Source organism: Haliaeetus albicilla, chromosome 26, assembly GCF_947461875.1.
Source record: "Haliaeetus albicilla chromosome 26, bHalAlb1.1, whole genome shotgun sequence".
In the NCBI taxonomy this organism is placed as follows: Eukaryota; Metazoa; Chordata; class Aves; order Accipitriformes; family Accipitridae; genus Haliaeetus; species Haliaeetus albicilla.
Window position 1 is genome coordinate 20898633 of NC_091508.1, and position 22401 is coordinate 20921033.

At 42.9% G+C, this 22401-nt stretch overlaps 3 protein-coding genes across 9 annotated transcripts in view; 1 reads left to right on the forward strand and 2 right to left on the reverse strand.

The window, feature by feature from the left end:
- The window catches only part of TTLL11 (tubulin tyrosine ligase like 11), a 52572-nt gene extending 40427 nt beyond the window's left edge, over window positions 1-12145 (reverse strand). Inside the window, exons 1-3 of one of the 3 annotated variants that reach the window (XM_069771206.1) lie at window positions 11539-12078; window positions 4461-4557; window positions 2501-2634 (exon numbers count right to left, since the gene is read on the reverse strand). In XM_069771206.1, the coding sequence (XP_069627307.1) occupies window positions 2501-2634; window positions 4461-4557; window positions 11539-12063 (756 nt within the window). In that variant the 5' untranslated portion in view covers window positions 12064-12078. Of the gene's footprint in view, window positions 1-2500; window positions 2637-4460; window positions 4558-11538 lie in introns of those variants that run through there. The other 2 variants (XM_069771207.1, XM_069771208.1) reach the window with 2 other exon arrangements.
- Window positions 12146-14284: 2139 nt separating this feature from the next.
- Window positions 14285-21189, reverse strand: LOC138682067 (terminal nucleotidyltransferase 4A-like). 4 transcript variants are annotated; one of them, XR_011322279.1, is made up of 4 exons: window positions 18966-21063; window positions 18552-18682; window positions 16785-18023; window positions 14285-16510 (listed from the first exon to the last, which is right to left on the reverse strand). XR_011322279.1 is itself a non-coding variant. In XM_069771212.1 (3 exons), exons 1-2 carry the CDS (start codon window positions 21187-21189, stop codon window positions 20148-20150), a joined length of 324 nt encoding a protein of 107 aa, XP_069627313.1. In that variant the 3' UTR covers window positions 17434-18682; window positions 18966-20147. The 4 variants fall into 4 exon arrangements, 1 of the variants encoding a protein (XP_069627313.1); XR_011322280.1 differs by having other exon boundaries at window positions 16785-16832; window positions 17733-18682; XR_011322278.1 differs by having other exon boundaries at window positions 16785-18682; window positions 18966-21065.
- Window positions 21188-22401, forward strand: part of LOC104314594 (carboxyl-terminal PDZ ligand of neuronal nitric oxide synthase protein) — a 38949-nt gene continuing 37735 nt past the window's right edge. For both annotated transcript variants that reach the window (XR_011322277.1, XM_069771211.1), the window contains exon 1: window positions 21188-21455. Coding sequence is in view for 1 of the 2 variants with exons in the window: in XM_069771211.1 (XP_069627312.1) it covers window positions 21351-21455 (105 nt within the window). In the remaining variant the exon portion in view is untranslated. The remainder of the gene's footprint in view (window positions 21456-22401) is intronic.

Here is a 22401-nt window from a genome sequence, read left to right on the forward strand (position 1 = left end):
AACAGATTCTTCTCTGTTAGTGAAGGGGTGATTACCATAGCACCTGCGAGATTTGCTTATCTGTAATTAATCTTCTGTTACAGTGATATGTTAGTACAAAATGTTTTAGAAGGTAAAATAAGTGAATTCTGAAAGTAGCTAAGCATACATTTACTCAGTAAAATGAATTTTTAAGCCCTTGTTAAAAATACCTATCACCATTTCATTTCAATACAAATGACACTAAGGGAACTACCATCTTGTTGGCATTTCCCAATATGAAGCTCACCCACAACAAACTCAAGAGTGCAGCTTTCTCATCAATTAGTGGCTTTTAAAGCACAGAAGATTAATATTTGATTAGCTGTAGTGTTTTCTACCTGGATTTAGGTATAGGGGAAAGTGGGAAAAGCTGACAGCATTTGATTTAGTTATTGATACAAATGTATAATAAAAGTTCACAATCATGTCTAGAGAAGTGAGGCAGAGTATGAATACTTGAGAGAGAAACTATTTTGAAATGTTGTAGCACTTCAAGAGGAGGCAGTGAGATTTACATTCTCAAGGAGTTTCTTCTTTCAATAGTCATTTCTATTACAGGCAAAATCTCATAGATGTCCATTTCTCAGTCCAGCCCTTTGCGACAAAATTCTATACTACAAACAGCACCAAACCATCTTCTCACGTCTAACCTATACATACACTGACACTGAATTTGTGACTTTTGGTAATTAACTATGCTCTAAAGGACTTGAATACTAGTAATAGTGAAGGTACAACAAAATGAGTTTCAGCATGACACACCTAGAGCTACATACTTAGGAGCTGCAGCCCATGACAATACAGCTTTACTTCCAGAAATACCAGAGATGGCTAAATCATCTTTTGCTCAGATAAATGTACACATGGCATTCATATATTGAAGTGTATGCCAGTTTCTATAGGGGTATGTCTAACATGCAGGCACCGCCAATGCTGTATTGCACTTGTTTGTGAATAGGCTGAATATTGAGTCTCAGAGAGCTAACATTTTCAGCAGCATTAGGTTCCCTTGGTTGTAAAGCAAACAAAACCACATATGAAGAAAAACAACAGAAAAGGCTGGAGAGCTCCTACTCAGAACTCATGAAACTGCAACTGAAAAGTGTTCTGAACCATTTATGGTTCACAGTGGATGTGGAATTTTTTGTTTTATTTTTTCTTGTTTTGGAGGGGTTACATTACAAACTTGTGTTAAGTAGAACATAAACTCTTACAACATAAAATATAATGTTTGATAACAAGAACTATGCTATTCTCAAACACAGATGGAAGAACATATGCGAAGGAAACTCCTAGGAGTGTGTTACTGGACATCTGTTATTCTTGGAACAAAAAACAAACCGTTTTTACTCCAGTAACCGTTCAACCAGAGAAAAGTATTTATTTGCAGTGCCACCTGCTGACAGCGTGCGGGTGTGTGCATTTAACCTGATGTACAGACCACATTGCTACGCGCTGCTCAGTTAATCAGCGCCTTGTAACCGAGACGGGCACGATTCCCGAAAGAGTCATTGCTAGAACTCCAGTGCACCATTTTGAAAGTTTACTTCCAAGTTATTTGCACTTATCTACCTGTCATTGCTAAATCGACTGCATAATTTACACTGCTTTTACAAACTGGTCTTGCAACTAAAGCAATAAGGCTGAAGTACTGTTGGGATTTTACTCATTTTTACTGTTACTAGCAGTGCCATGGCAGTGACCCAGCACACATGAAGAGTGTATTTTAAAAGATGTTCATAGATTTAACTGGATTGTGGATATGGTAATTATCCAAAAAGTACACACAGTATAGAAGTCTCTTAAAGTCCATACTTTTTCTGTCACTTTTCCAAGCAGAGGATACTGTAGAATACAAGAATGTACTGGGCGAGTCAGAGTTAAAACAAACACATACAATATTTAAAAAAATATTTGTAATAACAGAACCAAACATCAACACACAGCATCACTTTTTTCCAAGAAAGCTAAAAAAGAATGGTACTTTATTACACTCTGAATATTTAAACAAAGCAACAGTCTGACAAGAGATTAAATCAAACAATTATTCAGGAAGATGTGATTATATTTAACAACACACAGTACAAACTGCTGTTTTGAAAGATTTGGATAAACAGGCAGAATGGACTAAAAAGACTTCAGTGACAATGAACCTAGTGAAGTACCACACTCCACACGCTACTGTACTGGAACCTCCTCAGCCCTTTTAAACTCAGTAGAATATGCAGGGAAAGGGCTTATGGTTCTACCGTGTTTAATTTGCAGACATCTCTTCTGGCATTGCAGAGAAGCGTAACTGTTTTTAAGCTTTTTCTAGAACATAACAAACAAAAGTCTGGTCTCAGGCAAACTGAAAAAGATGTCATCCACAGCACCCAAGTGTCATTTTAAATAATCTGGTAGGTATAAAAAAAACTTAAGAATGACATGGCAACAATATCCAAGAAGTTACACTACTCTGAGAGAAAAAGTAATCTACCTCAGCCACAAAGAGGGGAAATTCGTCTGGCAGAATCCAGGATCGAGGATAGAAGTTATATTCAAGGGGAAATAGATCTTGCATTGTTCGCACTGCCCGACTCAGTGTAATTTTACGTACCATCTCTGTCATGCCTGTGAAAAGAACAGACAGAGTCTAAAAGTGATGAAAAATCCACACTGAAGGCTCAACCTAAAAGTAAATTGTTATATCATTACTCACCCTACTGGTAGGTTCTCTAGTCATTGCTTTCAATAAAGCTGAAAACCTTTTAAAATTTAAAATCTGACAAAATATTTGTAACATTCCCCTGCCATATTTCATATTGTATGTACTGCTGTATCATATTAGAATAAAAAAATTATAAAAATACAGCTCAGAATAACAGAGGGAAAACATTAGTTGAATAGTAACTACTGTCTTTGCTATAATCCAAAATTATTGCCCTAGCCTGCCATTGTTCCAGAAATAGGTAAAAATGTCATTTAAATGTAATCAACCACTTTGTGTTTACTTTGCATTCATTTAAGTAACTACGTCAGAAAGAATAGGTTATTTTGTGAGAAGCCAAACTTAGCTGCTTTCCTGCAGCTGTGAATCTCATGCTTGGATCATGCCATTTCCAGATCTGAGAGCGCTCTGGTAGAAGCTTTTCCCAAGGTCAGGGCATTCAGGGTTACTCCCATGTTGTTTATATGCTTTAAAGTATGACAGCTTAGTTCATGCTGCAGTTTCTTTCTTGGGGAGAACATCATCTGTGGGCTTCCTTGCTACATGGTCAGCAAACTTCCACAAAACCTACGGGAACTCAGTAGTCTGTGACTGCAAACCGCTGTCGAGCTCAGTTGATTTTGGCCAGGAGATTCCAAAGATACAAGGAGGACAGAAAGTGACAGGGAACACACACACACATTTTCGGAAGTCTTATTTCCATCAGGAACATGACTAAAAATCTATTTTTATGGAAAAGTTTCCAAGTCTTTCTGAGGACTAACCCTTTCAGATTCTTTGAATGTCTCACAAGTAACTAAGAGAAGCATCAAGACCTCTTCTTCAAGAGGAAGAATTTAGTAATACCCAGCATCAAGTTAGTTCAATGTTCCTGGAAATCAGGCCTAGTTCTGAAGGACTCTCTGGCTTTGATTATTGTGCCAGCCACCTAGAAGCCAGAATACAGAGAGAGTAACATTCATCTAACACAGATTTAAAACACCAGAAAACTATATCATCTGATACTTGAACGTGAACTTCCCACAGACAGGAGAAATTCAGGGTAAATAAAGCATGAAGTTCGATATCTGAGGGTTCTTATTCTCACAGCATACTAACAGCAGCAATAAATCTGAAGTAAAGGGCTTAGATAAGTCAATACCTAAGCTCTTAGCTCTTATTTAGAGAGATCTCAACAGGGATTAAACGAGAAAAAAAGGGAGCTTAAAAAAGTAGAAGAGTCATCATAAGATGAGGGCTGACACGAACTCTTCAATATTAAAAAAATCCATTTGAGGAACTTCGCTTTGAGCTTCTCCCTGAGAAAGGCCAGAGTATGAAAAAAAAAAACAAAACCAAAACAACAAAACAGATACTTTCCACTTTGAATCAAAACCAAATCCAAAGACACAGCACTGTTATCAATGCTAGATAACACACAATAATTGCACACTTCACTTAAATTATAGCCTAACAGTCTTATTTTTCTTAAATTCATACATATTAAGTACTCTTTTCATCAAAAACGCTTCCTCTCCAAAACAAATTTCGGTTCAGAAATTGTTTGAGACACCCATTCTGATATTCTTACTCCCTAAGCAGAAATCACCTACCAAAAATGGTAATATGCTAAAAATACTATCAGTTGATTAGGCAGATAATTCACATCAAAAAACAGTAAAACACAGAAACAGTTAAAATAATCATGTTCTTAAAGCATTTGTTTAAACTAGAAACAGAGGTAAGGTACCTGGAAACTTGTTGACTTGACCTGAGAATATATCATTATCATGAAATGATACCCCATGCCAATAGATATCGCACGGCAAGCGTCTGCCAAAAGGAAACTGGAAAAAAGATAGGAGGCAAGTTTTAAAGCAAACTGGCAATACCCATTCATTCCTTACTTTTCTAAAGGCTCATATTAAGCATAAACCAAGAACAGTCTTCTGACTATCAAAAAAACCCATGCTCTATATTTTGGTTGCAGAACTAAGAATATTTTGATCAGTTCAAGACATTAACAAACCGTGAAAGGTTTCTAGAAACTAAAAACAAATGACTGAGAGGCATGATCTGTACTGAGAAACTCCAAGCTTGTTATCAACCACAATTAAGGCATGACTCATTTGTAATTTAAAATACTATTACAGGGAATAAAATTTCATTAAGAAGCACTTAATTCCAGCACATGAAGGCACAGCAATAGCAAGTGCTACAGCTGGGAAGTAAATAAATGCTGACAACATTTTGGTTTGGGGTTTTTTTCCTCCCCAGTTTAAGGAGTGATAAGCAACCATCAAGGAAAAAAAAAGCACTAGAGGTCATGGATGACTTGTCTTTACTGGCAGTTGCTAAATCAACTCCTATTCTTAAAAAGATCACCACTTAATGCCAACAGTCTTATGGCTTATATTTGTGCTCCCCCTCCGCAGTTTGGTAACCTAAATCCCTTCCCCAGATTGCATCGATACACACAGTGGCCCTTTACCCCCAACCATGTGGCATTTCCATGTGCTCCCAGTCTAGCATGAGCAGGAAACATTTCTACTCCCTAGAACTTTATTTTAGGGAATACAGTAGTTAGTAATATAGTAATAATTAGTAAATTAATAGTAAAGCGTAGCTGCAAAGCACTTTCTGAGCAAGCTGATTTACATTGGTGTCCAAGCTGCAATAAATTTAAAATTAATATTTTTATATATTCAGTTATGTGTACTAATTTATACAGTATTAATTCCTTTCTGGTACCAATAGCCTGAATTTAAAAGAAAAGCTTATAATTTAATTAATCATTTGTTGAGCATATATGTTTCAACTATTAAGGACCAAGGCAATTATTTCAACAATATTAAGTATTCCAACAGCTTAAGAGCTTCTTTTCCCATTCACACACAATTTCACCATAAATTGGAAGACTTTATAGTTATCTATTACCAAAAAGATCAACCTTTTTTGAACAGTCTGAAGAGCTCTGAAACAGTGCTGCCAATTACTGATAGCAACAGTTTCTAACAGTAGTAAAATGGTTTAAAAAAAGCAAGCTTCCAGCAGTAGGAACAAAAGCCCCATGAATTAGCAGTATCAACCATCCAAAGCAAAAAAAAAAAAAACCTGTTAAAAATCAAACATTTGTAATCCATATAATAATAATAATAATAGTTTTGTGTAAAAGAGGTACTCTTATTTTCCACACTTGTTCTCTTAGACCCAGTCCCTTTCATCAATTAAAAAAAAAAAAATTTATCTGCAACTCCATGTAGGTGCCATTAATTAAATACCATATGGAATACATTCACGGGAATCTCTTCTACTATTAGGTTACATCTTTTTCAAATAAATATGCTATATTTCTGACCACAGCATTTTTAGGACACACTTTTATGAAATATCTACCACCCTCATCACCCATTGACTTCAATACCATTTACTTATTGAAAGAACCCCAGTATTTTGCAGAAACTACTTGTTCTTTACTCCAAATATAATTTTTCCTGCTTTAAAACATTTCTTTAAGCACTGGATTTTTTTTCAATATGACAGAAAAAAGAATCTCATAAAGCTTTTGAGTGAATTACTTTATTTGCTACTTTAATTAAAATTTCAGTTTCCTCAGTAAATAGCCTTGAAAAATTAATTTAAAATGCTAATTGAGCAATGCATCCTTTCTGTTTCCTTACTCATAGGGATGAGATACCCAATTTAACAGAGCCAGTGGATTCGTCACTTATTTAATTATTATCCAGCCTGCAAAAATCTGTTTTTGTACAAGTGAAAATTAATTCTGTTAGGCTCTGAAAGACAATCTGTGGCCTTAACCTCTCTCCACAGCTATATCCAGAATACAGATGCAGTAGTAGGTCTCAGAACGCCCTTCCCACTAAAACCTGAACAATTTATTTATTTATTAAATGAAATTGAAATGAAAGGAATGAAATTTGCATTTATATAACACCTTTCATCTACAGAGGATATCAAAGTGCTTTACAAACACTGCACAGAAATCATTTCACAACAGATGAAGAGTGAGCACCTCTGGACTGGAAAATGGAAGCATTGCACCCCTGCATGAGCAATCCAGATAGGATGGCAACTTCCCTACTCCTGACAAATCAAGATTATTGGGATTTATCCAACAACGGGATCAAACTCACCTCCTGAATGAGCTGGGAAGGATACTTTGCTTTTACATAAGAATAGTGTTCGGAAAGGAACAAACAAGTTCGATTACTTGGCTCTCTCTGGCAGTGCCAGGCAGGTATGAATTAATCTTATTCTGGTAAAAGAGGCCTTTCCACCAGCTCCTGGTGCAGGGGACTAGCTGAGAAGAAAGGTGGATGCCTGAAGCAGTCCTCTGTTCTCATAAGAACTTCTGTCTACAGCTACCTGGCATCTGCTGGAATAGCCTCAGATCTGCACTAACCCATGCCAAAGCGAAGGTGCTCACAGCCCGGGGACTTGGGGAGGTCGCAGCCCCAGGGGGACCGAGGTTGTAAGTGTGACTGGAGCCGTCCTTGCTGCTGTGTGTCCACCCTGTGCAGAAAACCCGAGTCTGGTCCTAGGATCAGTCACGGCAAACAACTTTCAGGTTGCAATCAATTCACTAACTGTTTGAACCATTTATTTTAAATCTTTTTTTTATTCAGAGTTGGGGGCATTTGTCAGAACAAATAAACAAGGAGCCACAAAGAGAATAGAATTGTTTCCATAACTTTGACACAATTAATAACCCATCATAGTCAAATTTGTCTGACAGGTCATTTCTACCTTTTGATTAGAAGCCAATAATATAAATTGTCTCACGGGTCACATCAGTCTGTTCCATCATGTTTAATGACAAGTTAAATGACTCTTGTCTTCTAGTCAGCTTTTCCCAGCGTAAAATTTCAAACTATTTCTACGCCTCCATGCAGCTACTGAACAGCGAGACAAATGAAACGCTTAATGCTGGGATATTTGATGCCCAAGACATCTGCTTCTTCCATTCCTGGTAATTGAAAGCTAGCCAAAGAAATAATTTATTAAGTGATGAATAAACTCAGGATGCAAGCTCAATTTGTGCCCATTAGTTCATTTGGCATATCATGTTCATTTAAAGAACCTGACACACTAAATCAGATAGTCCAATCTAGTGATGGGAGTAATTGCTTCACTGGCATGCACATTAAAATTCTGCCATGCTTTTTAAAAAGTCCACCCCTGTGCGTTACCCCAGATAGGGCTATCATGGTTGATAATTTAATTTACTCAAACTTCCCACAGCTGAAAAAAAAAAAAAGGGGTGCGTGTCTGTCATTTGCTTCCGATAACAGAATCTCAATAGACAAATTGGTTTCTCTTGGACTCTTTCACCTCTTTCTCATGTATCAGTGCCATAGAATAAACTGCTCACCAATGTTAGCCATGTTTAGAGTATTCTTCTTTTTTTTTTTTTTTGTCTTATAATGGCATTTACCATATGTTAGTCTACTAACATGAACTACTACCATGTGGACAACTCTGTAATCACATGGTGCATTATGTCTTTCTTCTACAAATTATCAGGGAGCACATTGCAATAATCAACTATTACTGAAACAAAGCTCTTCAGCAAGTCAGGGTAACTACAGCAAGGAGATTTCAGAATGCACAACTTAAAGCAAAAAACAAACCAAAACAAAAGCCTATATGACACTGTAATAATGATATCCATTGGATAGAAAAAGTTATCGATAAAAAGGAGCCCACTTTAAAAAGCCTATTTTAATGTCTCCTGCCCAACAAAATATTCAAGCCAACACATCCAGCACCAGACACAGAGAAGAACAGAAACAAAACAAAAGCAGCAATGGGAAAAAATGTAAAATAAGTGGTGAGGAAGAAGGATCAAATATACTATATCACAGCTGAAGATGCAATCACCTTGAAAAGTATTATACAAGGGATGAGAGTAGAATACCAGCCCCTGAAACATCAGTATTTAAAATATATGCATTTCATTACTACTTCTAAGATTTTTTCCTCATTATTTTTATGGATCCTACAAGAAACAACGTCTGTGTTCCCTCTGCTGGTCCTGCTGTAACAGTGCAACTATTTCCAAGGCTCTTTGGACATCAATGATAGTTGTTTGAACAAATACGTTAGTGCTATTTTTCTAAACATTTGAAAGGGAGACCTTTCAAAATTATATGTAACTTGAATAAAAGAGTTTTCCTTGGATTTCTCTTCTTAATGTTGCTTATTTTTCTCTTCAATTCTAGATGAGATCTTGCCTACTGATTCCCTGTGTCTACCGAAGTCTGCTAGCTTGAAGGCAACAGTTTGTCTTGCTCCCATCCTGGAAGACTTTCACCTTCATATTTTCCACAATGTAAACAGTAGTAGTTAAGAGTCATAGCTAATATTGGCTCCCCTTTGATTACTCTTTCCACCTTCGGGGCAGGACGGGGTGGGCGAGAGGGAAATAAAGAAAGGAAAAAAAAGAGAAAACTGATTTGATACATATACATTGATAGGAGAAAGCACTTTCTTGACAAAAGGTAGCATCACCTTCATACTTATTAACCTATTTATAAGCTGAAAAATATACAGAAATACATTACAGTGACTTGTTTACAGAGAATGAATTATTGGCCACCTAGATGATACAGTCAAGCATCACAAAATTCCTTATTAGGTCTCCTCTTTATTAAGAGTACAAAGCAGCCAGAAGAGGAAGCAACAGACTAAATGAAAAATATTGACTGAACTAATGGATGGAGGAGAAAGGATATTGAGGGAGACAGTAAACAAAGAAAGACGAAGTAAAGGCAAAAGCAGTTGCTGTTGGGGGATGCAGAGCAGGAAGGAGAATGCTGATTAATACAGTGCAGATATTCAAGAGAGGAAGAAGAGCATATGAAACAAGTCAATTTGTAGGACAGAATACCAAGTGCAAGACAGATAGGCAAAACAGTAAAATCTCAGGAAACAGATAAGAAAAAATTAACCAGTAAGTATGGCCCATTACCAACATAATCTGCGAGGCTAACTTAAATCAGTAATTCAGAAACACTCACTGGAATGGCACTGGGCACGCTGAACATAAAACTTAACCTTAAGAACAATGAAATTAAGTGTGAAGTCCCCGTTGCTCTCTATGTTACCGAGTAAAACATAGAGCATGGCTGCTGACAGACACTCCACAGGTGCACTGAAGGGTAAGAGAAGTACACGTAAGAGGTTTTAATTTCATGCCTCTGGTGATCCATTGCTATTTTGCTGTAAGAGCAGGAGTTGAGAACTGGAGTATTTGTGCAATGAGATTTTGAAATTCTCCCACTGGATTTAAATAACAAAAATCTTGAAATAAAATTTTATGAAAACTAGAGAATGAGAAAGCATTACTCTTCCTGATGAGGAGCATATATGTCTGTCGTATTAGGTATTTAGGACATTATGAACAAATACAGGTAATATTTACTGCTACTCAATCCTCCAGAAAATAAATTTGTAGCGTTTAACTCTGAAGTTAGGAACAACACAGAATATACTCTCTACCCCAAGTCCGTAAAAATTTTGTTAAAAAAGTATCAGGTGCACAGAAATATTAGTATCTAGTGAGTGGGCAGCCCAAAACCAGCTTCGTAAAGTGAAGCAGGTGCCACAGATCACGCTGCTGCACTCTAGCTCTGCACACAAACAAACAGTTCATCCTCAGGTTTTATCTTTCCACTTTACGTCCCCTCCAGCTTCTCTCTTCCAAATGGATTACAAGTACCCTTTTTCTTACAGAAGTTCCTCGAAAAGCTCCTAGAAGCCGTTTCAACTTCTATAAAGCCATTTATAAAGTTATTATGGAAAGAAAATCTTTACAGTTTGAGAAAAATTTAGCATCTATAATAAAATATATATTAGAAATCTCTTCAGGATTTAAATAAGGAGTTCCAAAGCATCAGTTCTGTGCCAGCTCCCATATTGTCATGACTCCAGTTCAGCAGACACAGGCTGACACCGAACTCCTCACACAGCACAGAGAGAACATATGACTCAAGCTGTAGGGGGAAAAAAAAAAAAAAAGCCATGCCTTCTCTACATACAACAATTTAGAAGGCTAAAGCCTGTTACGTATGCTTTAATAGACGGCTTAATATCATTTCATTCATACACAATGCTCTTTGACACGCCTTCAAGATAATCTGCGACGCAGAGGCTTTACCATCGGATCAGACGGCTGATCTATCAGGTCATACTTTTTCGTTCATGGTCATGAGCCTTATTTCACGTACGCATACAATGAGGGAAGGGTGAAAGGAAAGAAACGCAAACTGACACAACGCACCAAACATTTCTACGTAGGGGTAGGTTTCTTTCTTGCCCTTTCCAGTGATGTGTTTAAGCTCTGAAGCGTAATATCCGATTACCCATATTCTGGCTTGCATAACTGGTGATAGCACTCTTGGTCATGAATCAAATCAGCCTCCAGACTTGACATCTAATTAGAAACAACCCCAGCACCGAGATGACACCAGCCGCGATGAGCCCCCCAGAGTCCATGAGCCTGCTTGGGCGCACGTTCAGGGAGACAGGGGAAGGAGGAGGAGGAGGAGGAGGAGGAGGAGGAGGGGGAAGGGGAAACCCTTTGCCAGAGGCAGACCCCAAGGCAACGGAGGGGAGGTTTCCCCAGATCCCGGCAGAGCAGGGCGGGCAGCGGAGGGAAAGGCCAGAGCTGGGACCACCGCTAGGCCGGGCCGGGGCCCTTGCCGGAGCCGGGGGCCAGGCGGGGAAGGGGAAGAAGGCCCCGGGCAGAGCCCCAGGAGCCTCCTAAGGGCCGGTTCGATGGGCCGGGGGGGCTGCCGGGCGCTCACCTCCTTCCAGCGGAGCTGCCGCAGGCTGATCTTCAGCGCCTCCAGCGAGGTCTTGGCCTTGGAGCTGTCCACCGTGACGCGGGGCCGCCGGCCGGCGCGGCCCCCCTCCTCCCCTCCGCGCCGGCCCTGGGCCCGCCGGCCCCTGCCCCGCGCCGTCCGCCCGGGCGGGCCCTGCGGGCCGGCACCGCGGCGGCAGCACCGCTCCCGGCCGGCCGCGGCGGACGGCTCCCCTTCCCCCGGGTGCGCCCCGGAGGGCTGGCCGCTCTGCGGCTCCTCGGCGGGGAGGGCCGGGGACCCCGGGGGCTCCTCCGCCTCCTGGGCCGGGCCGCAGCCCTGCGGCGGAGCCCCGGCCGGCTCCATCCCGCCGCTCGCTGCCTCGGCCCGGCCGCCGCCGCCCCCGCTCCCCGCCCGTTGCCATGAGAGCGGAGCGGCGGACGGGGAGCGCGAAGGGCCAATCGCGGTGAGGCGGTGACCCCCGCTCGCTCCGCCCCGCCGGCAATGACGTCGTGCGGCCGCCTCGGCCATTTTGGGAGCGGGCAGAGCCGCCGGCGTCTTCCCAGGAGGCCATTTCGGAAAGGCGCGGGGCGGCCATCTTGGAAGTGGGCGGCGTCCGGGCGGGAAATCACCCCCGTAGGTGGCGGCTGTCCCGTTGCGGCGGTCAGCGCCTCAGGCTGGTCGGAGGGGGGGGAATCTGGCTGCGTCCGACAGCCGTGGCGTTTGCCGCCGTATACCCCTGCCCGCGTGGCTTAGAGATTAAATCCGTTCCTTATCGTGTGGTGGGGTGTTTTTCATGGAAGCCGGGGGGCCCCGGTGCCGTTACTCTGAGACGAAAGTCCTGCTTCTCTGCTTCGGACCGGCGCCGCGGCTCAGATCTCGAGTTTCCTCAGCCTTGTCCAGTAGTGACCAACTTCATGCCCAGGACTACCGTCCACAGTATGGCTTGATCAGTTTCTGTACCTTCTTGATTTATTGTTAATCAAAACCCACCTGGAAAGCCCAAGCCGGGGTTTGCAGCTGGCAGAGCGGTGCTGGGCTCTGAGGAGGAGAGTGGGGCACGTTGGCTGAAGGGCCCTTCGGCCCTAAACCCTCTGGGTGTGATGGAGATTTCTCCCAAGACGGGTGTTACCATGGTCTATTTAGCGTTGCACAGTTTCAGCTGAATACCATGCTGGTAGAGGCACTTTAATCTCTGGGTTTTAAACAAGCTCTTAGGTTGCCCGAGTCAAACGCACAGCAGAAAAATACAAAAAGCACTTTTACAATGTCAATAACGGAGTGAACAGTCTCACCAGCAGTTGCATGAATCCCTCACAATATTAGTTAAGAGGTAACGAAACTGAGAACGTGTGACTGAACCAGCCGTTGTCTGAAGGGCAGCAAAACCAGAGATTTAGGGAATTTAGAACGTGCAGGCGGTGGCGCTGCGCCCTGGGAAATCCAGCCTGGCTGCAAGGGATTCCGGGTTCAGATGCAGGACTTGGGAAGGGGGGAAAATAAAAGGCAGGAATAATTAGGATTCTGCGTGAAGAAGCTGCCACTAGAGTCGTGCTCCTGATACGGAGCTGGACTGAAACAGGGTATCAGAAGAAATCATTTAAATGAAAGCAAAATTTAAATAAATGCAGCAAAAGATTGGGACTTCTAGTTAGGTGCAAGTTACAATACAAAGGTCAAGACAAAGCTCCTGACTGCGGAACTCGGAACTCCTCAGACCAGGAGGAGATGTGAATGTATCTTTTACCCTGCTAGATCAGGTTTTAGGAACATCTGGGTTAATGTCTCATTCCCACCTCACATGCTCCCTGGTATTTTATAGAAACCAAGACATGAGACACAATGTGCCAGTAACCATGATTCCATACATGTGGACCCTTTCCACAAGTCAGCAGTAGTTTATAAAGAAGAAAGTTTAATCACCAAGATACTGTCTTATTTCAACAGCAAACTAGAGCTTTACCAGCAATCCTAACTCTACCCACATTTTTTCAGTGCATACCTATCTTCCGCCTTTTAGCCTTGCAGGTGATGAAGAAACTAATTAATTAATTAATTACAGTGTTGTGTCACACAGTATGAAGTGACCAGGAAGGCTGGGGTCATGTAGCTTGCTCTTGGTTGCTCTCAGGTTACTATTAAAGGATATGCATTATTTTTTTATAGCTGTGACAATTCTTAATTAAAAACTTGGGAGCATTTCCTTGTGCCAGCAGGAGCTCAGAGGGGCCTGTAATTTCAGCAAGGCTGATCTGTCCAGGTGGTGCCTTTTCTGTGTCCATCATTGAAGGGCACATCCTGGTTGTCTCATCAACCACCACCAGATGTTGGTGTCTGCCAGCTGGAATGTGATTTTAAATGGTGACCTGACTCTGACTGTCTTACTGCCAGGTCCCGGGATGAACATTTTTTAACATGTATTAGTAATCTATCCTCACCAATGTCAGCAGTGCTGAAGGAAAGCTAGGGAAATAGTTAAGACAGGCCAAGGCATTAAGAGGCTTTGGAACATGGGAAATACCAAACAAAATTATTGCAAAGGAGAAATATTTTTATATCTAATTATGCTATATCCACATTTCTTACAGGCTAATACTGTACTAGTTGTTTCTCTACCAGAGAAGCTGTAATACATCAGATACCTGGTTTGCACTGTATTGTATGGATAAAACCTTCATTTCATGTTGAGATAAATGGAGATGGTCTGTAGTGTGCAGCATGAAGTCAGACTGTAGGTGGTATTCAGATACTGCAAGGTAGGGGAGTAAAGTATAGGTTCAGTAGTAATAAAGTAGCAAGGTAAAGCAGAAGGAGAATGACTCCCACTGAATACTGCAAGCTGGATCTAGCAGCAGGAGAGAAAATATATGAAACTTTAGATCATCTGTCCCCTGTGAGGAGAGGGGAAATTTAAAGTTACTGTGTGGTCTTAAACACAAGCTTATTTCCCAAGAGCCTTGCTCAGAGGGAGTTGTTAAGAACAAATTTTTACTATCTTGTGATAACAAGTGAACAAGAATGCGTATTCTATCTAGGAGAACTGTACATCTGTTGGACTGTGCTGGGAAAAATATCAACGAATTTTTTTTCTGAATCATTTTTCAGTATCACAGTGGCAGTGGTATTTGTAGGCAGGGCAGAACAAAGTGTGCTCTCCTACACAGGAGGGAATTTGGCAGAGTATTGGTATACGTGTGCATTTATTGGCACAGTATCACATACCTTCAAGAGATGTTTCAATTCTGACATCACAGTATTTTGGCCTTGTAAGGGCCCTGATCTGACTCCTAATGTAATGTCCCTGTACTTTTATTAGTTAAATTCAGGATATCAAATATAACAGAGGTGCTAGTCTAATTTTATGGGAATGGGGAAGGACACTGTTTGTACAGTATTTTACTCATCTCTTAGGCCAACAACTTCACTCTCATTTATGCTAAATCATAACTTACTGGGTCATTATACCCTGACATGGTTAACCTGATGTTTGTGTGTGCAAATACACGCCTTCCCGTGATGCACATAGGTAACCGTCAGGTCCAAGGATGAGTCTGGCAATAAAGCAATTTTACAGATGCAGACCACTGATGGATAACATACTGGAGTATTACTCCAGAGATCGGCCTGTTTCCCTGAACTGTGCTAGCAGGTACTCTGCATGTATGTGCAGGAATATTCTCACTGAAAACCTAATTCTAAGAATTACACTTTCCCAGAGAGTAAATTGAACAGTATGAGTTTCACATCATGATAATGTGCTGGTCCAAGCACCTCATACTGAAGGTGAACTGTACTGCCAACTCGTGGTATACAGAATTCATGAGTTTGACATGCAAACACATCAAGCTTAGGAGTTTAATAAGTAACATTTTTTCTTAAATAATAAATTTGACTTCTTCTAGTAAGCTTTTTGGTTACTGAGTCTGGATAAAAATTTCTAGCTTTTATCTAGTATCATAAGGACAATAAATGTATTCTTTCCTATATTTTTCTTTTTTAAAGATAGCCAAGACAAGGAGAACATTAAGGAGCAAGTAATTTGCAAAAAGAACATACAGTCTTTTTAAAATATCATACAAAAGTGGCCTCCTGCCAGCGGCAAAATAAGAATTATTTGCAGAAATACTTTAATGTACCATTTTGAAAAAGAACACATTCCTCAAGCTATTATAAAAAAAAAGTTACTCATTAAGAACTATCCATCCATGTCTGAAGTTAATAGTTCCTTTTGCAATGATGGTGAGTATCTTCTGTCAGTTGTACGTTCACAAATCAGTAAGAAAGCAATGCTTTATAAAATGAAAAGTCAGAAGAAAACTTATCCAGTAAACAGACTCCACTTGGAAAATGTCAGTGGTGTTACACTTCAGACTGGGTTTAAATCTGTATACATCAACCTATGCTTCCAATGTTTATGTTAGACCACTGAAGATTTGTGGCTGACCTACATATGCAAACAAAACATTTGCTGCATACTTGGGGTGGGGGGATTTGCATGATAGAAGATGATGAAAATACGCATAATTGTAGATGACATTTTTCATTCCCGAGTCCTGCTGCACAGAACTTTGGAACTGGCCATGCATGAAAGAGGCTTGCAATTCTGATGGGCAGATTGCCTGGCCATGCTGCGAAGCTGAACCTTCAAGACATTAAGCTTCTGTTTCTTCTTGAGCAACACAAATCTGGTATAATCATCTAACCAAGCAGACCCTGTACTTGCAGATGACATGTATGACACTAACTGAGGGGGCTGAAACTATGCAAGTTCCACATGTCACGTCCGAGTTCATGTCGTGGCAGGCTCAGAGACTCAAGGATTTTACTTGCAAGTTTTCTCTCTTTTCTTCAAATCCCCAATACAACAGAGGGTAACATCACACAATTTCAGTCAGCAGTAGCTAATTTATCTATTCTTGCCTCGGTATTTCATCACACAGCAGCATTTATAGGACATGGTTGGTGCCCCCAGGCCTACCTGGTTAAACAAAGATTTTCGTTTATCACCTCGTGATCATGAATGATAGAGAGTTATCTGATGTAAAGCAAACAAGAGGAACTGCAGGTCAAAACACATTTCTGAACTACTTCATCCGTCTTTATTTTGATAATTCACCTATACAGAAAAGTTCAGGTTTGGCAATGGTTGGGGTTTCTGATTTGTTCCCATTTTTTCTGTTAAATTGAAGTTCAAGAACAATTAATTTAAATGAAGGTTGGGCAGTTACGTAGTGGGGCATATAAATCTTTACCTCCCTTTGCTTCCAGATCTTTTTTTCACTAGGGGAGAGCACAGCTTCCTAGAACAACAGAGGGGAAAACACATAAATAACACGCTGACCTTGCAGTAGCTTTGTATGACAACGTTTCATGGTTGTGGAGAACTCCTGACGTGCTGTTACCCTTAAGTCTGTGTCTTAAATTTTGATCACTGACTGTCTTAAGGTGTCAAGAAAAACCAACAGATTTTGCTGTCTAGTAATACTGCTTAATTTTGCTTCCTTGATTAAAGGAAGCAATTGTAAGGGAAGTAGAATATGTCTGAAATTTTGGAAATCCAACTGCAGTATACAGTTTTTTGCCTCCGCTAGCAGAGCATGTTATTCCCACAATATGTTGTCCTCCACTTCCCCCACATCAGGTCATCCTGCTCTGTAGGAGGAAGGGACAGAAGCTGGTTGTTAGTATTATGCATAAAAACAACTCCCAAACTCTTAAATGACTATCACATACAACTGAGATAAAATCCAAAGTCATTGAAATTAGTGAAAGGTTTTATTGCTTTGATGCATACCTCAGGTGATTCACTGGTATTCATCTTTCTGTCCTATAAAGCCATCAGTAAGTCAGCTAAGTCCCTTTGGTCTTAATTGATGAAACTTTACAGCAGTTAACTGCTGGTTCTCAGTAACTATGAATTAGGCATACTTTGCTTCACTCTGCCACTTTATTAAACATGTACAGAAAAAAGCTGCTTTCAATCAAATACACATCTCCTGAAGAACAGCAAGTGAATTCAGCTGCTAAATCTCAAAGGAATGTCCATGGGCACACTGCAAGTCTGCTAGCATGATAGTACACCAGAGACTTTGCTCTAAAAATTGCACTAGCAAAAATAAGTGTAAATAATGTTGATAAAGTTGCATGACAAAACCAGATCTGCTAAGATAGTAAGCATGCACAGACCTCTCAGATCTTACAAGTATGATATGGAAGTGATTTCCTGTAACAGAGGTTTTGTCTGCCATTACTGGATGTCTGTCTGGTTGTTCTTGCTCTGTCACATCTTATTTATCATTTAAAATCTTTGCAGCTCCGCTGTGCAGAAATAAGTGCTTAAAATGGTTAGCAGAAGGGAGGAAAATTCCTTGGCATCAAGACCAGATCTCCTCTGGAAAACATGAAGTGCCTCTGCAACTCCTTTATCTGAGTTGTGAAGGTGGGTTTGGAAGAAACCTGACATGATCAGACGGGAGCAACAGCTACCTTTCCTGCAAACCAAGTGACGAAACGATTAAAGAACACCCTGCGTACATAATACCCACTACCCGATTTATACCACATCCAAGGTCTCTTAAAAAAATGCAGCTGTATAGGAAGAGGGATTGCCATGCAGAGTAAATGTCAATGCAGGCAGAAATGTGCATCCATGTGAGAGAAAGAGAACGAAAGAAATCTTGGTAGCCTGTGCCTGAAAAAAAAAGCTGATACAAACCTGTTCTCTGCAAAAACACTTGAAGCTGTGAGCCAAGAAGCTGTCTTTGGTGCTTCACTCCTACTGTGTTCAGAGAAATGGGACTTTCTATGTGCGCTTTGCACATCAAAGGAATAACTAGCTCAGTACCTCCATCTGATGCAAACACCCACTATGAAGTTTAGCTAACTGTTCACATCAAGAAGGGGTAATGCTAGTAGGGGTTTGTTCACACTAAATCCATGACAACGTACTGTGTAACTGTTTAATTCCACATATTTGCCCAGTTTTATTATCCAGAAGAAAAGGCGTACAGCTTTCTTACCTGCAATGGAGTAAAAGAATTTTCTTTGTTCAACAAACAAACTAGAAAGTTAACAGCTTTTTAAGTTTAGCAGCCTTCAAACTCAATTCTCAAACACAGATCCAAACCATTAACCTTAGAAGAGCTAAGCCCTACAAAAAGTTCACAGAAGTTAATGAACATGGAATATTAAACATCTCCATTCAGTTGTGATCTAACACAGCCTGGCACTGCAAGCTTTATTAAATCACAGTTGCCTTATTTATCCCAGGATTCCCATGTTTATCCCAGGTTTCTTTCCCCCTACCCCCTACATACATGCTCTTGTGGCAATGGGAGGGCAATGAGGAGGAACTTTCAGCAGCTCAGCACCATGACAGGTTCATGCATGCCTCAGTTAAAATGCAGTATTGCAGAATCAATGTAGACACTCACCGGTAGTGGCTGTGTTAGGTTTTTTCCCCTTACTAGTTGAGCTTTGCTGGCGTTAGCATCAAAGGAAGCACAAGCATAGGCTGACTGGGTGGCATCTCCTCCTCTTTGGACTTAGGAGACCCAAAAGACGGAATCTTGCTCAATCAGTCCAAGGACGTTTGCACACAAAATCTAGGTTATTGATTCAGGTCAACAGACATTTTTTAAATCAAGATTCGTACAAGATAAAAAAAGTGCTGTGAAATGTTCTAAGTACACACTAGATAACAGCATAAAGATCACAAAAAAAATCACCAACAAAGAACGAAACTGATGAATCTGCAGGTGAGACGTATATCTAAACTAGCATATTGGATAGAAACCAATTCATGTACTTGCATACCTGAAACAAAACCCATTTTGAGTTACACTGTATAAAAGAGGGATTAGCATAAACATGTGAGTATTTAAATGGGAAGGTAATGCAACATTATCACTTGGGGAAAAAAAAAAAGCAGCAGCCTGTCTGGAAACGGAAAAACTTAGCAAAGACAGGAGGCTGACCACAGGACCCATTTCAGCACAAGTGTCAGAATGAGCTGCTAATACCACAAAATACTTGAACACATAGGGTCACAGTCAGTGAACCAATATTAATTCTTTGGGCTTTTTCTCCCTCTCTTAATTGTAAGTTTCTGGATTTTGGCTCTTTCCCATCTCCCACTGACTTACAAGTACTCAGACATGCCAAGAAACTCAGGATGATTACGCTCCTGAGATGGAGACAGGGAGTTGTGCACCGTCTGCCTGTGGCCAAAATTTTCTCTCTTGCTGATGTGAAAGCTACATAAAAGGTGGTGTCCAACAATATTCAAGCATCCGGCTGGGGAGTTATTTGTATGACAAAAAGTTGTAACTGATCACGCAAAAATTAAGTCTGGGGAACCCAGATGAGATCAGTTGGAGCACTTATAAGCCTCCACCCCTTGGATTCTACACAATTCACATTTCTGATCATTCCTGTAAAGGGAAAAGAGCACGGCTGTACTAACAGTCAGAGGACAAGTCTTGAGTCTTGCCATCGCAGCTGCGCACGTGCCTCTGCACCCATCCCTTCCCCGCGCTGGTGCCTGCTGACAGCTCAGGCACGTTGGGCGTCCCAGGGCGGCATCTGCAAGGGCTCGCCTGCGTGCCGGCGGTGCCTCACCACCGAGACGAAGCTGGAAGGAAAGAACACCCTGAGCGCACAGGTACAGCAGTAACACCCCCTGCCCGCAGCAAAAATCCTGACAGTGTATTGAGTCAGTCAGTGGACACCAACTGTGCGACAGGCTGCTGACAGAGGGCACGTACTAATTACTAACAGAGCTGTAAGTCACATTAACATTGGACATACGTAATGGTTTTAGTTAACCGTTCCTGTGCAGGAGCCGCAGCGAGATCCTAGATCATTGTGTACATCGTCTTTTCAGAATTTCTAACAGAGGAAACGGAGCAGGTGCTGCTGACATGATACAGTGTGACTTACACTGTCCAAAAAAGCAAACAATTCAATTAAGATGAGGCTCCATCCACAACCCCTGCTGTCAGGAGCACAGTGCTGCAGCTCACAGCCGAGGCAACACCGCCTACTCCTCCAAGGTGTGCTCGGACACTTCCTCGCTATACGTTTACACCCGTGAACCGGGGTTTGGTATTTTTGTGTCCTCGGAGGTTATGACACGGTATTGTTCCTCTGTACTCAAAAGGCACCATCAGGCCGGCGTAGCCCCAGAGACGCAGAAAGACAACACCTCCGTAAGCCAAACCTCAACACGACGCTTCGGGCGTTTACGGTCAACCCTAGCGAGAAGGCTTCGCGAGCCGAAACCTCCCTTCCAGATTCACGAAGCCCCGCTCCTTCCAAAGGGCCAAGGCCAATACTGAAACCGGCATTACCGGAACGAAGGCGCCGCAAGGCCCCGCAGCGCCGGCTGGGGGTGGCTGCTCTTCGGCAGCCGCTCTGTTGGCCGAGCGAACGTCGCTCGGTCGGGGAAACCTCCGCGCCGCTGCAGCCGGGCACGGCCCCGTTGAGGCGGCGCCTTTCCCCCTCAGCCGCCGGGCCGGGGCCGTGCCGAGGCGGGGCGGCCGCGGGCAGGGCGGGCTCCCGCCCGCCGCCGCCGCCCCCCGCCATCACATGAGGGAACTTCGGGCCAATGGCGCCGCGGCGAGGGCCGGGGCCCCGCTCGCAGCCGCGGACGCTCATTCAAAACGCGGCCGGGCTCGGGTACCGGCAACCCGGGACCCTTGCCCCGGCTCCGCTCCGCCCCGAGGTTCCGCGGGGCCGGGAGCTGCCGGCGGGGATGCCCGGCGGGGCCGCGGCCTGAGGCGGCCGCCCGCCAGCCTGCCGCCCGCCAGCCTGCCGCCATGCCGGTGAAGAACCGGTACAACCTGGTGGACGATGGCTGCGATTCCCGCGTCCCGCTGCACAACGAGGAGGCCTTCCAGCACGGCATCCACTTCCAGGCCAAGGTGAGCCCCGGACGCGCTCCCGTAGCCCCCCGGGCCCGGCGGGGCCCTCGGCCGGGGGGGGGGGGGGTGCAGCAGGGTCCGTCCCGTGTCCGTTCCCCCCCCCCAGCCCCGCCGGCTTTCAGAGCCCCGAGCCCCTTCCAGGCTCCGGGGGGGGGGGGGGGGGCTTTGGCAGAAGCCGAGGTTTCCCCGGGCAGGTTCCCCCCCCCCCCCGCAACGCTGGGCCCTCTTTGCCCTCGCCTGTTGCAGACCAGTGCAGACCAGCCGCCACCAGTGGGGCATGTGCTGGGCACGGGGCGACGGCACCGCAGGCTCGAGGCCGGGGCTCGCCGTGCCCCCTCCAGCCCCGACCACGGTGTGTTTCTTCAGCTCGGGAGGTGTCCCTAGCCCACGCAACTGTGGGCCAGATCTAAAGAGAGTCTAAAGAAAACACCAAAAAAAAAACCCCAATGATGAAAGCCTTGCGTTTACTTGTCACGATCAAACAGGTTCTTGCTCTTTTCCTAGTATTTTTTTTCAGCTGTTTAATCCCCAGAAGCTGCCTTGTGCGCTTCATTCGAGAACTGATCTGGAAAGACCCCTCTTGCCAGCGCCATGGATACTGCCTGCGCCAGGCGCGCGTCCTTGCTCGATCTGGTGCCCGTCCTGTCCCCCATGGGGCAGGACCCCGTTCCTGCCGCAGTGAGGTAACAGCTCTGTATTCCCCTGGAAACCAGCAGACTGTTATGTGCCGCTTAAAACCTCATTCCATCTGACCTGTTCCCTGCATGAACAGCTGGGCAGGCACGGTCTTCGTTTAAATGCATGCAGTCTTCAGGTATCAGAAAGAAATACTGATATTGTCAGAAATTTCGTATTGATCGTGAAGAACAGTCTGGCAGCACACCATCGCTCTGGGAGAGTGACTCCATTGGAATTGACATTCTGTAGACAGCATGGGGAAAGGGTT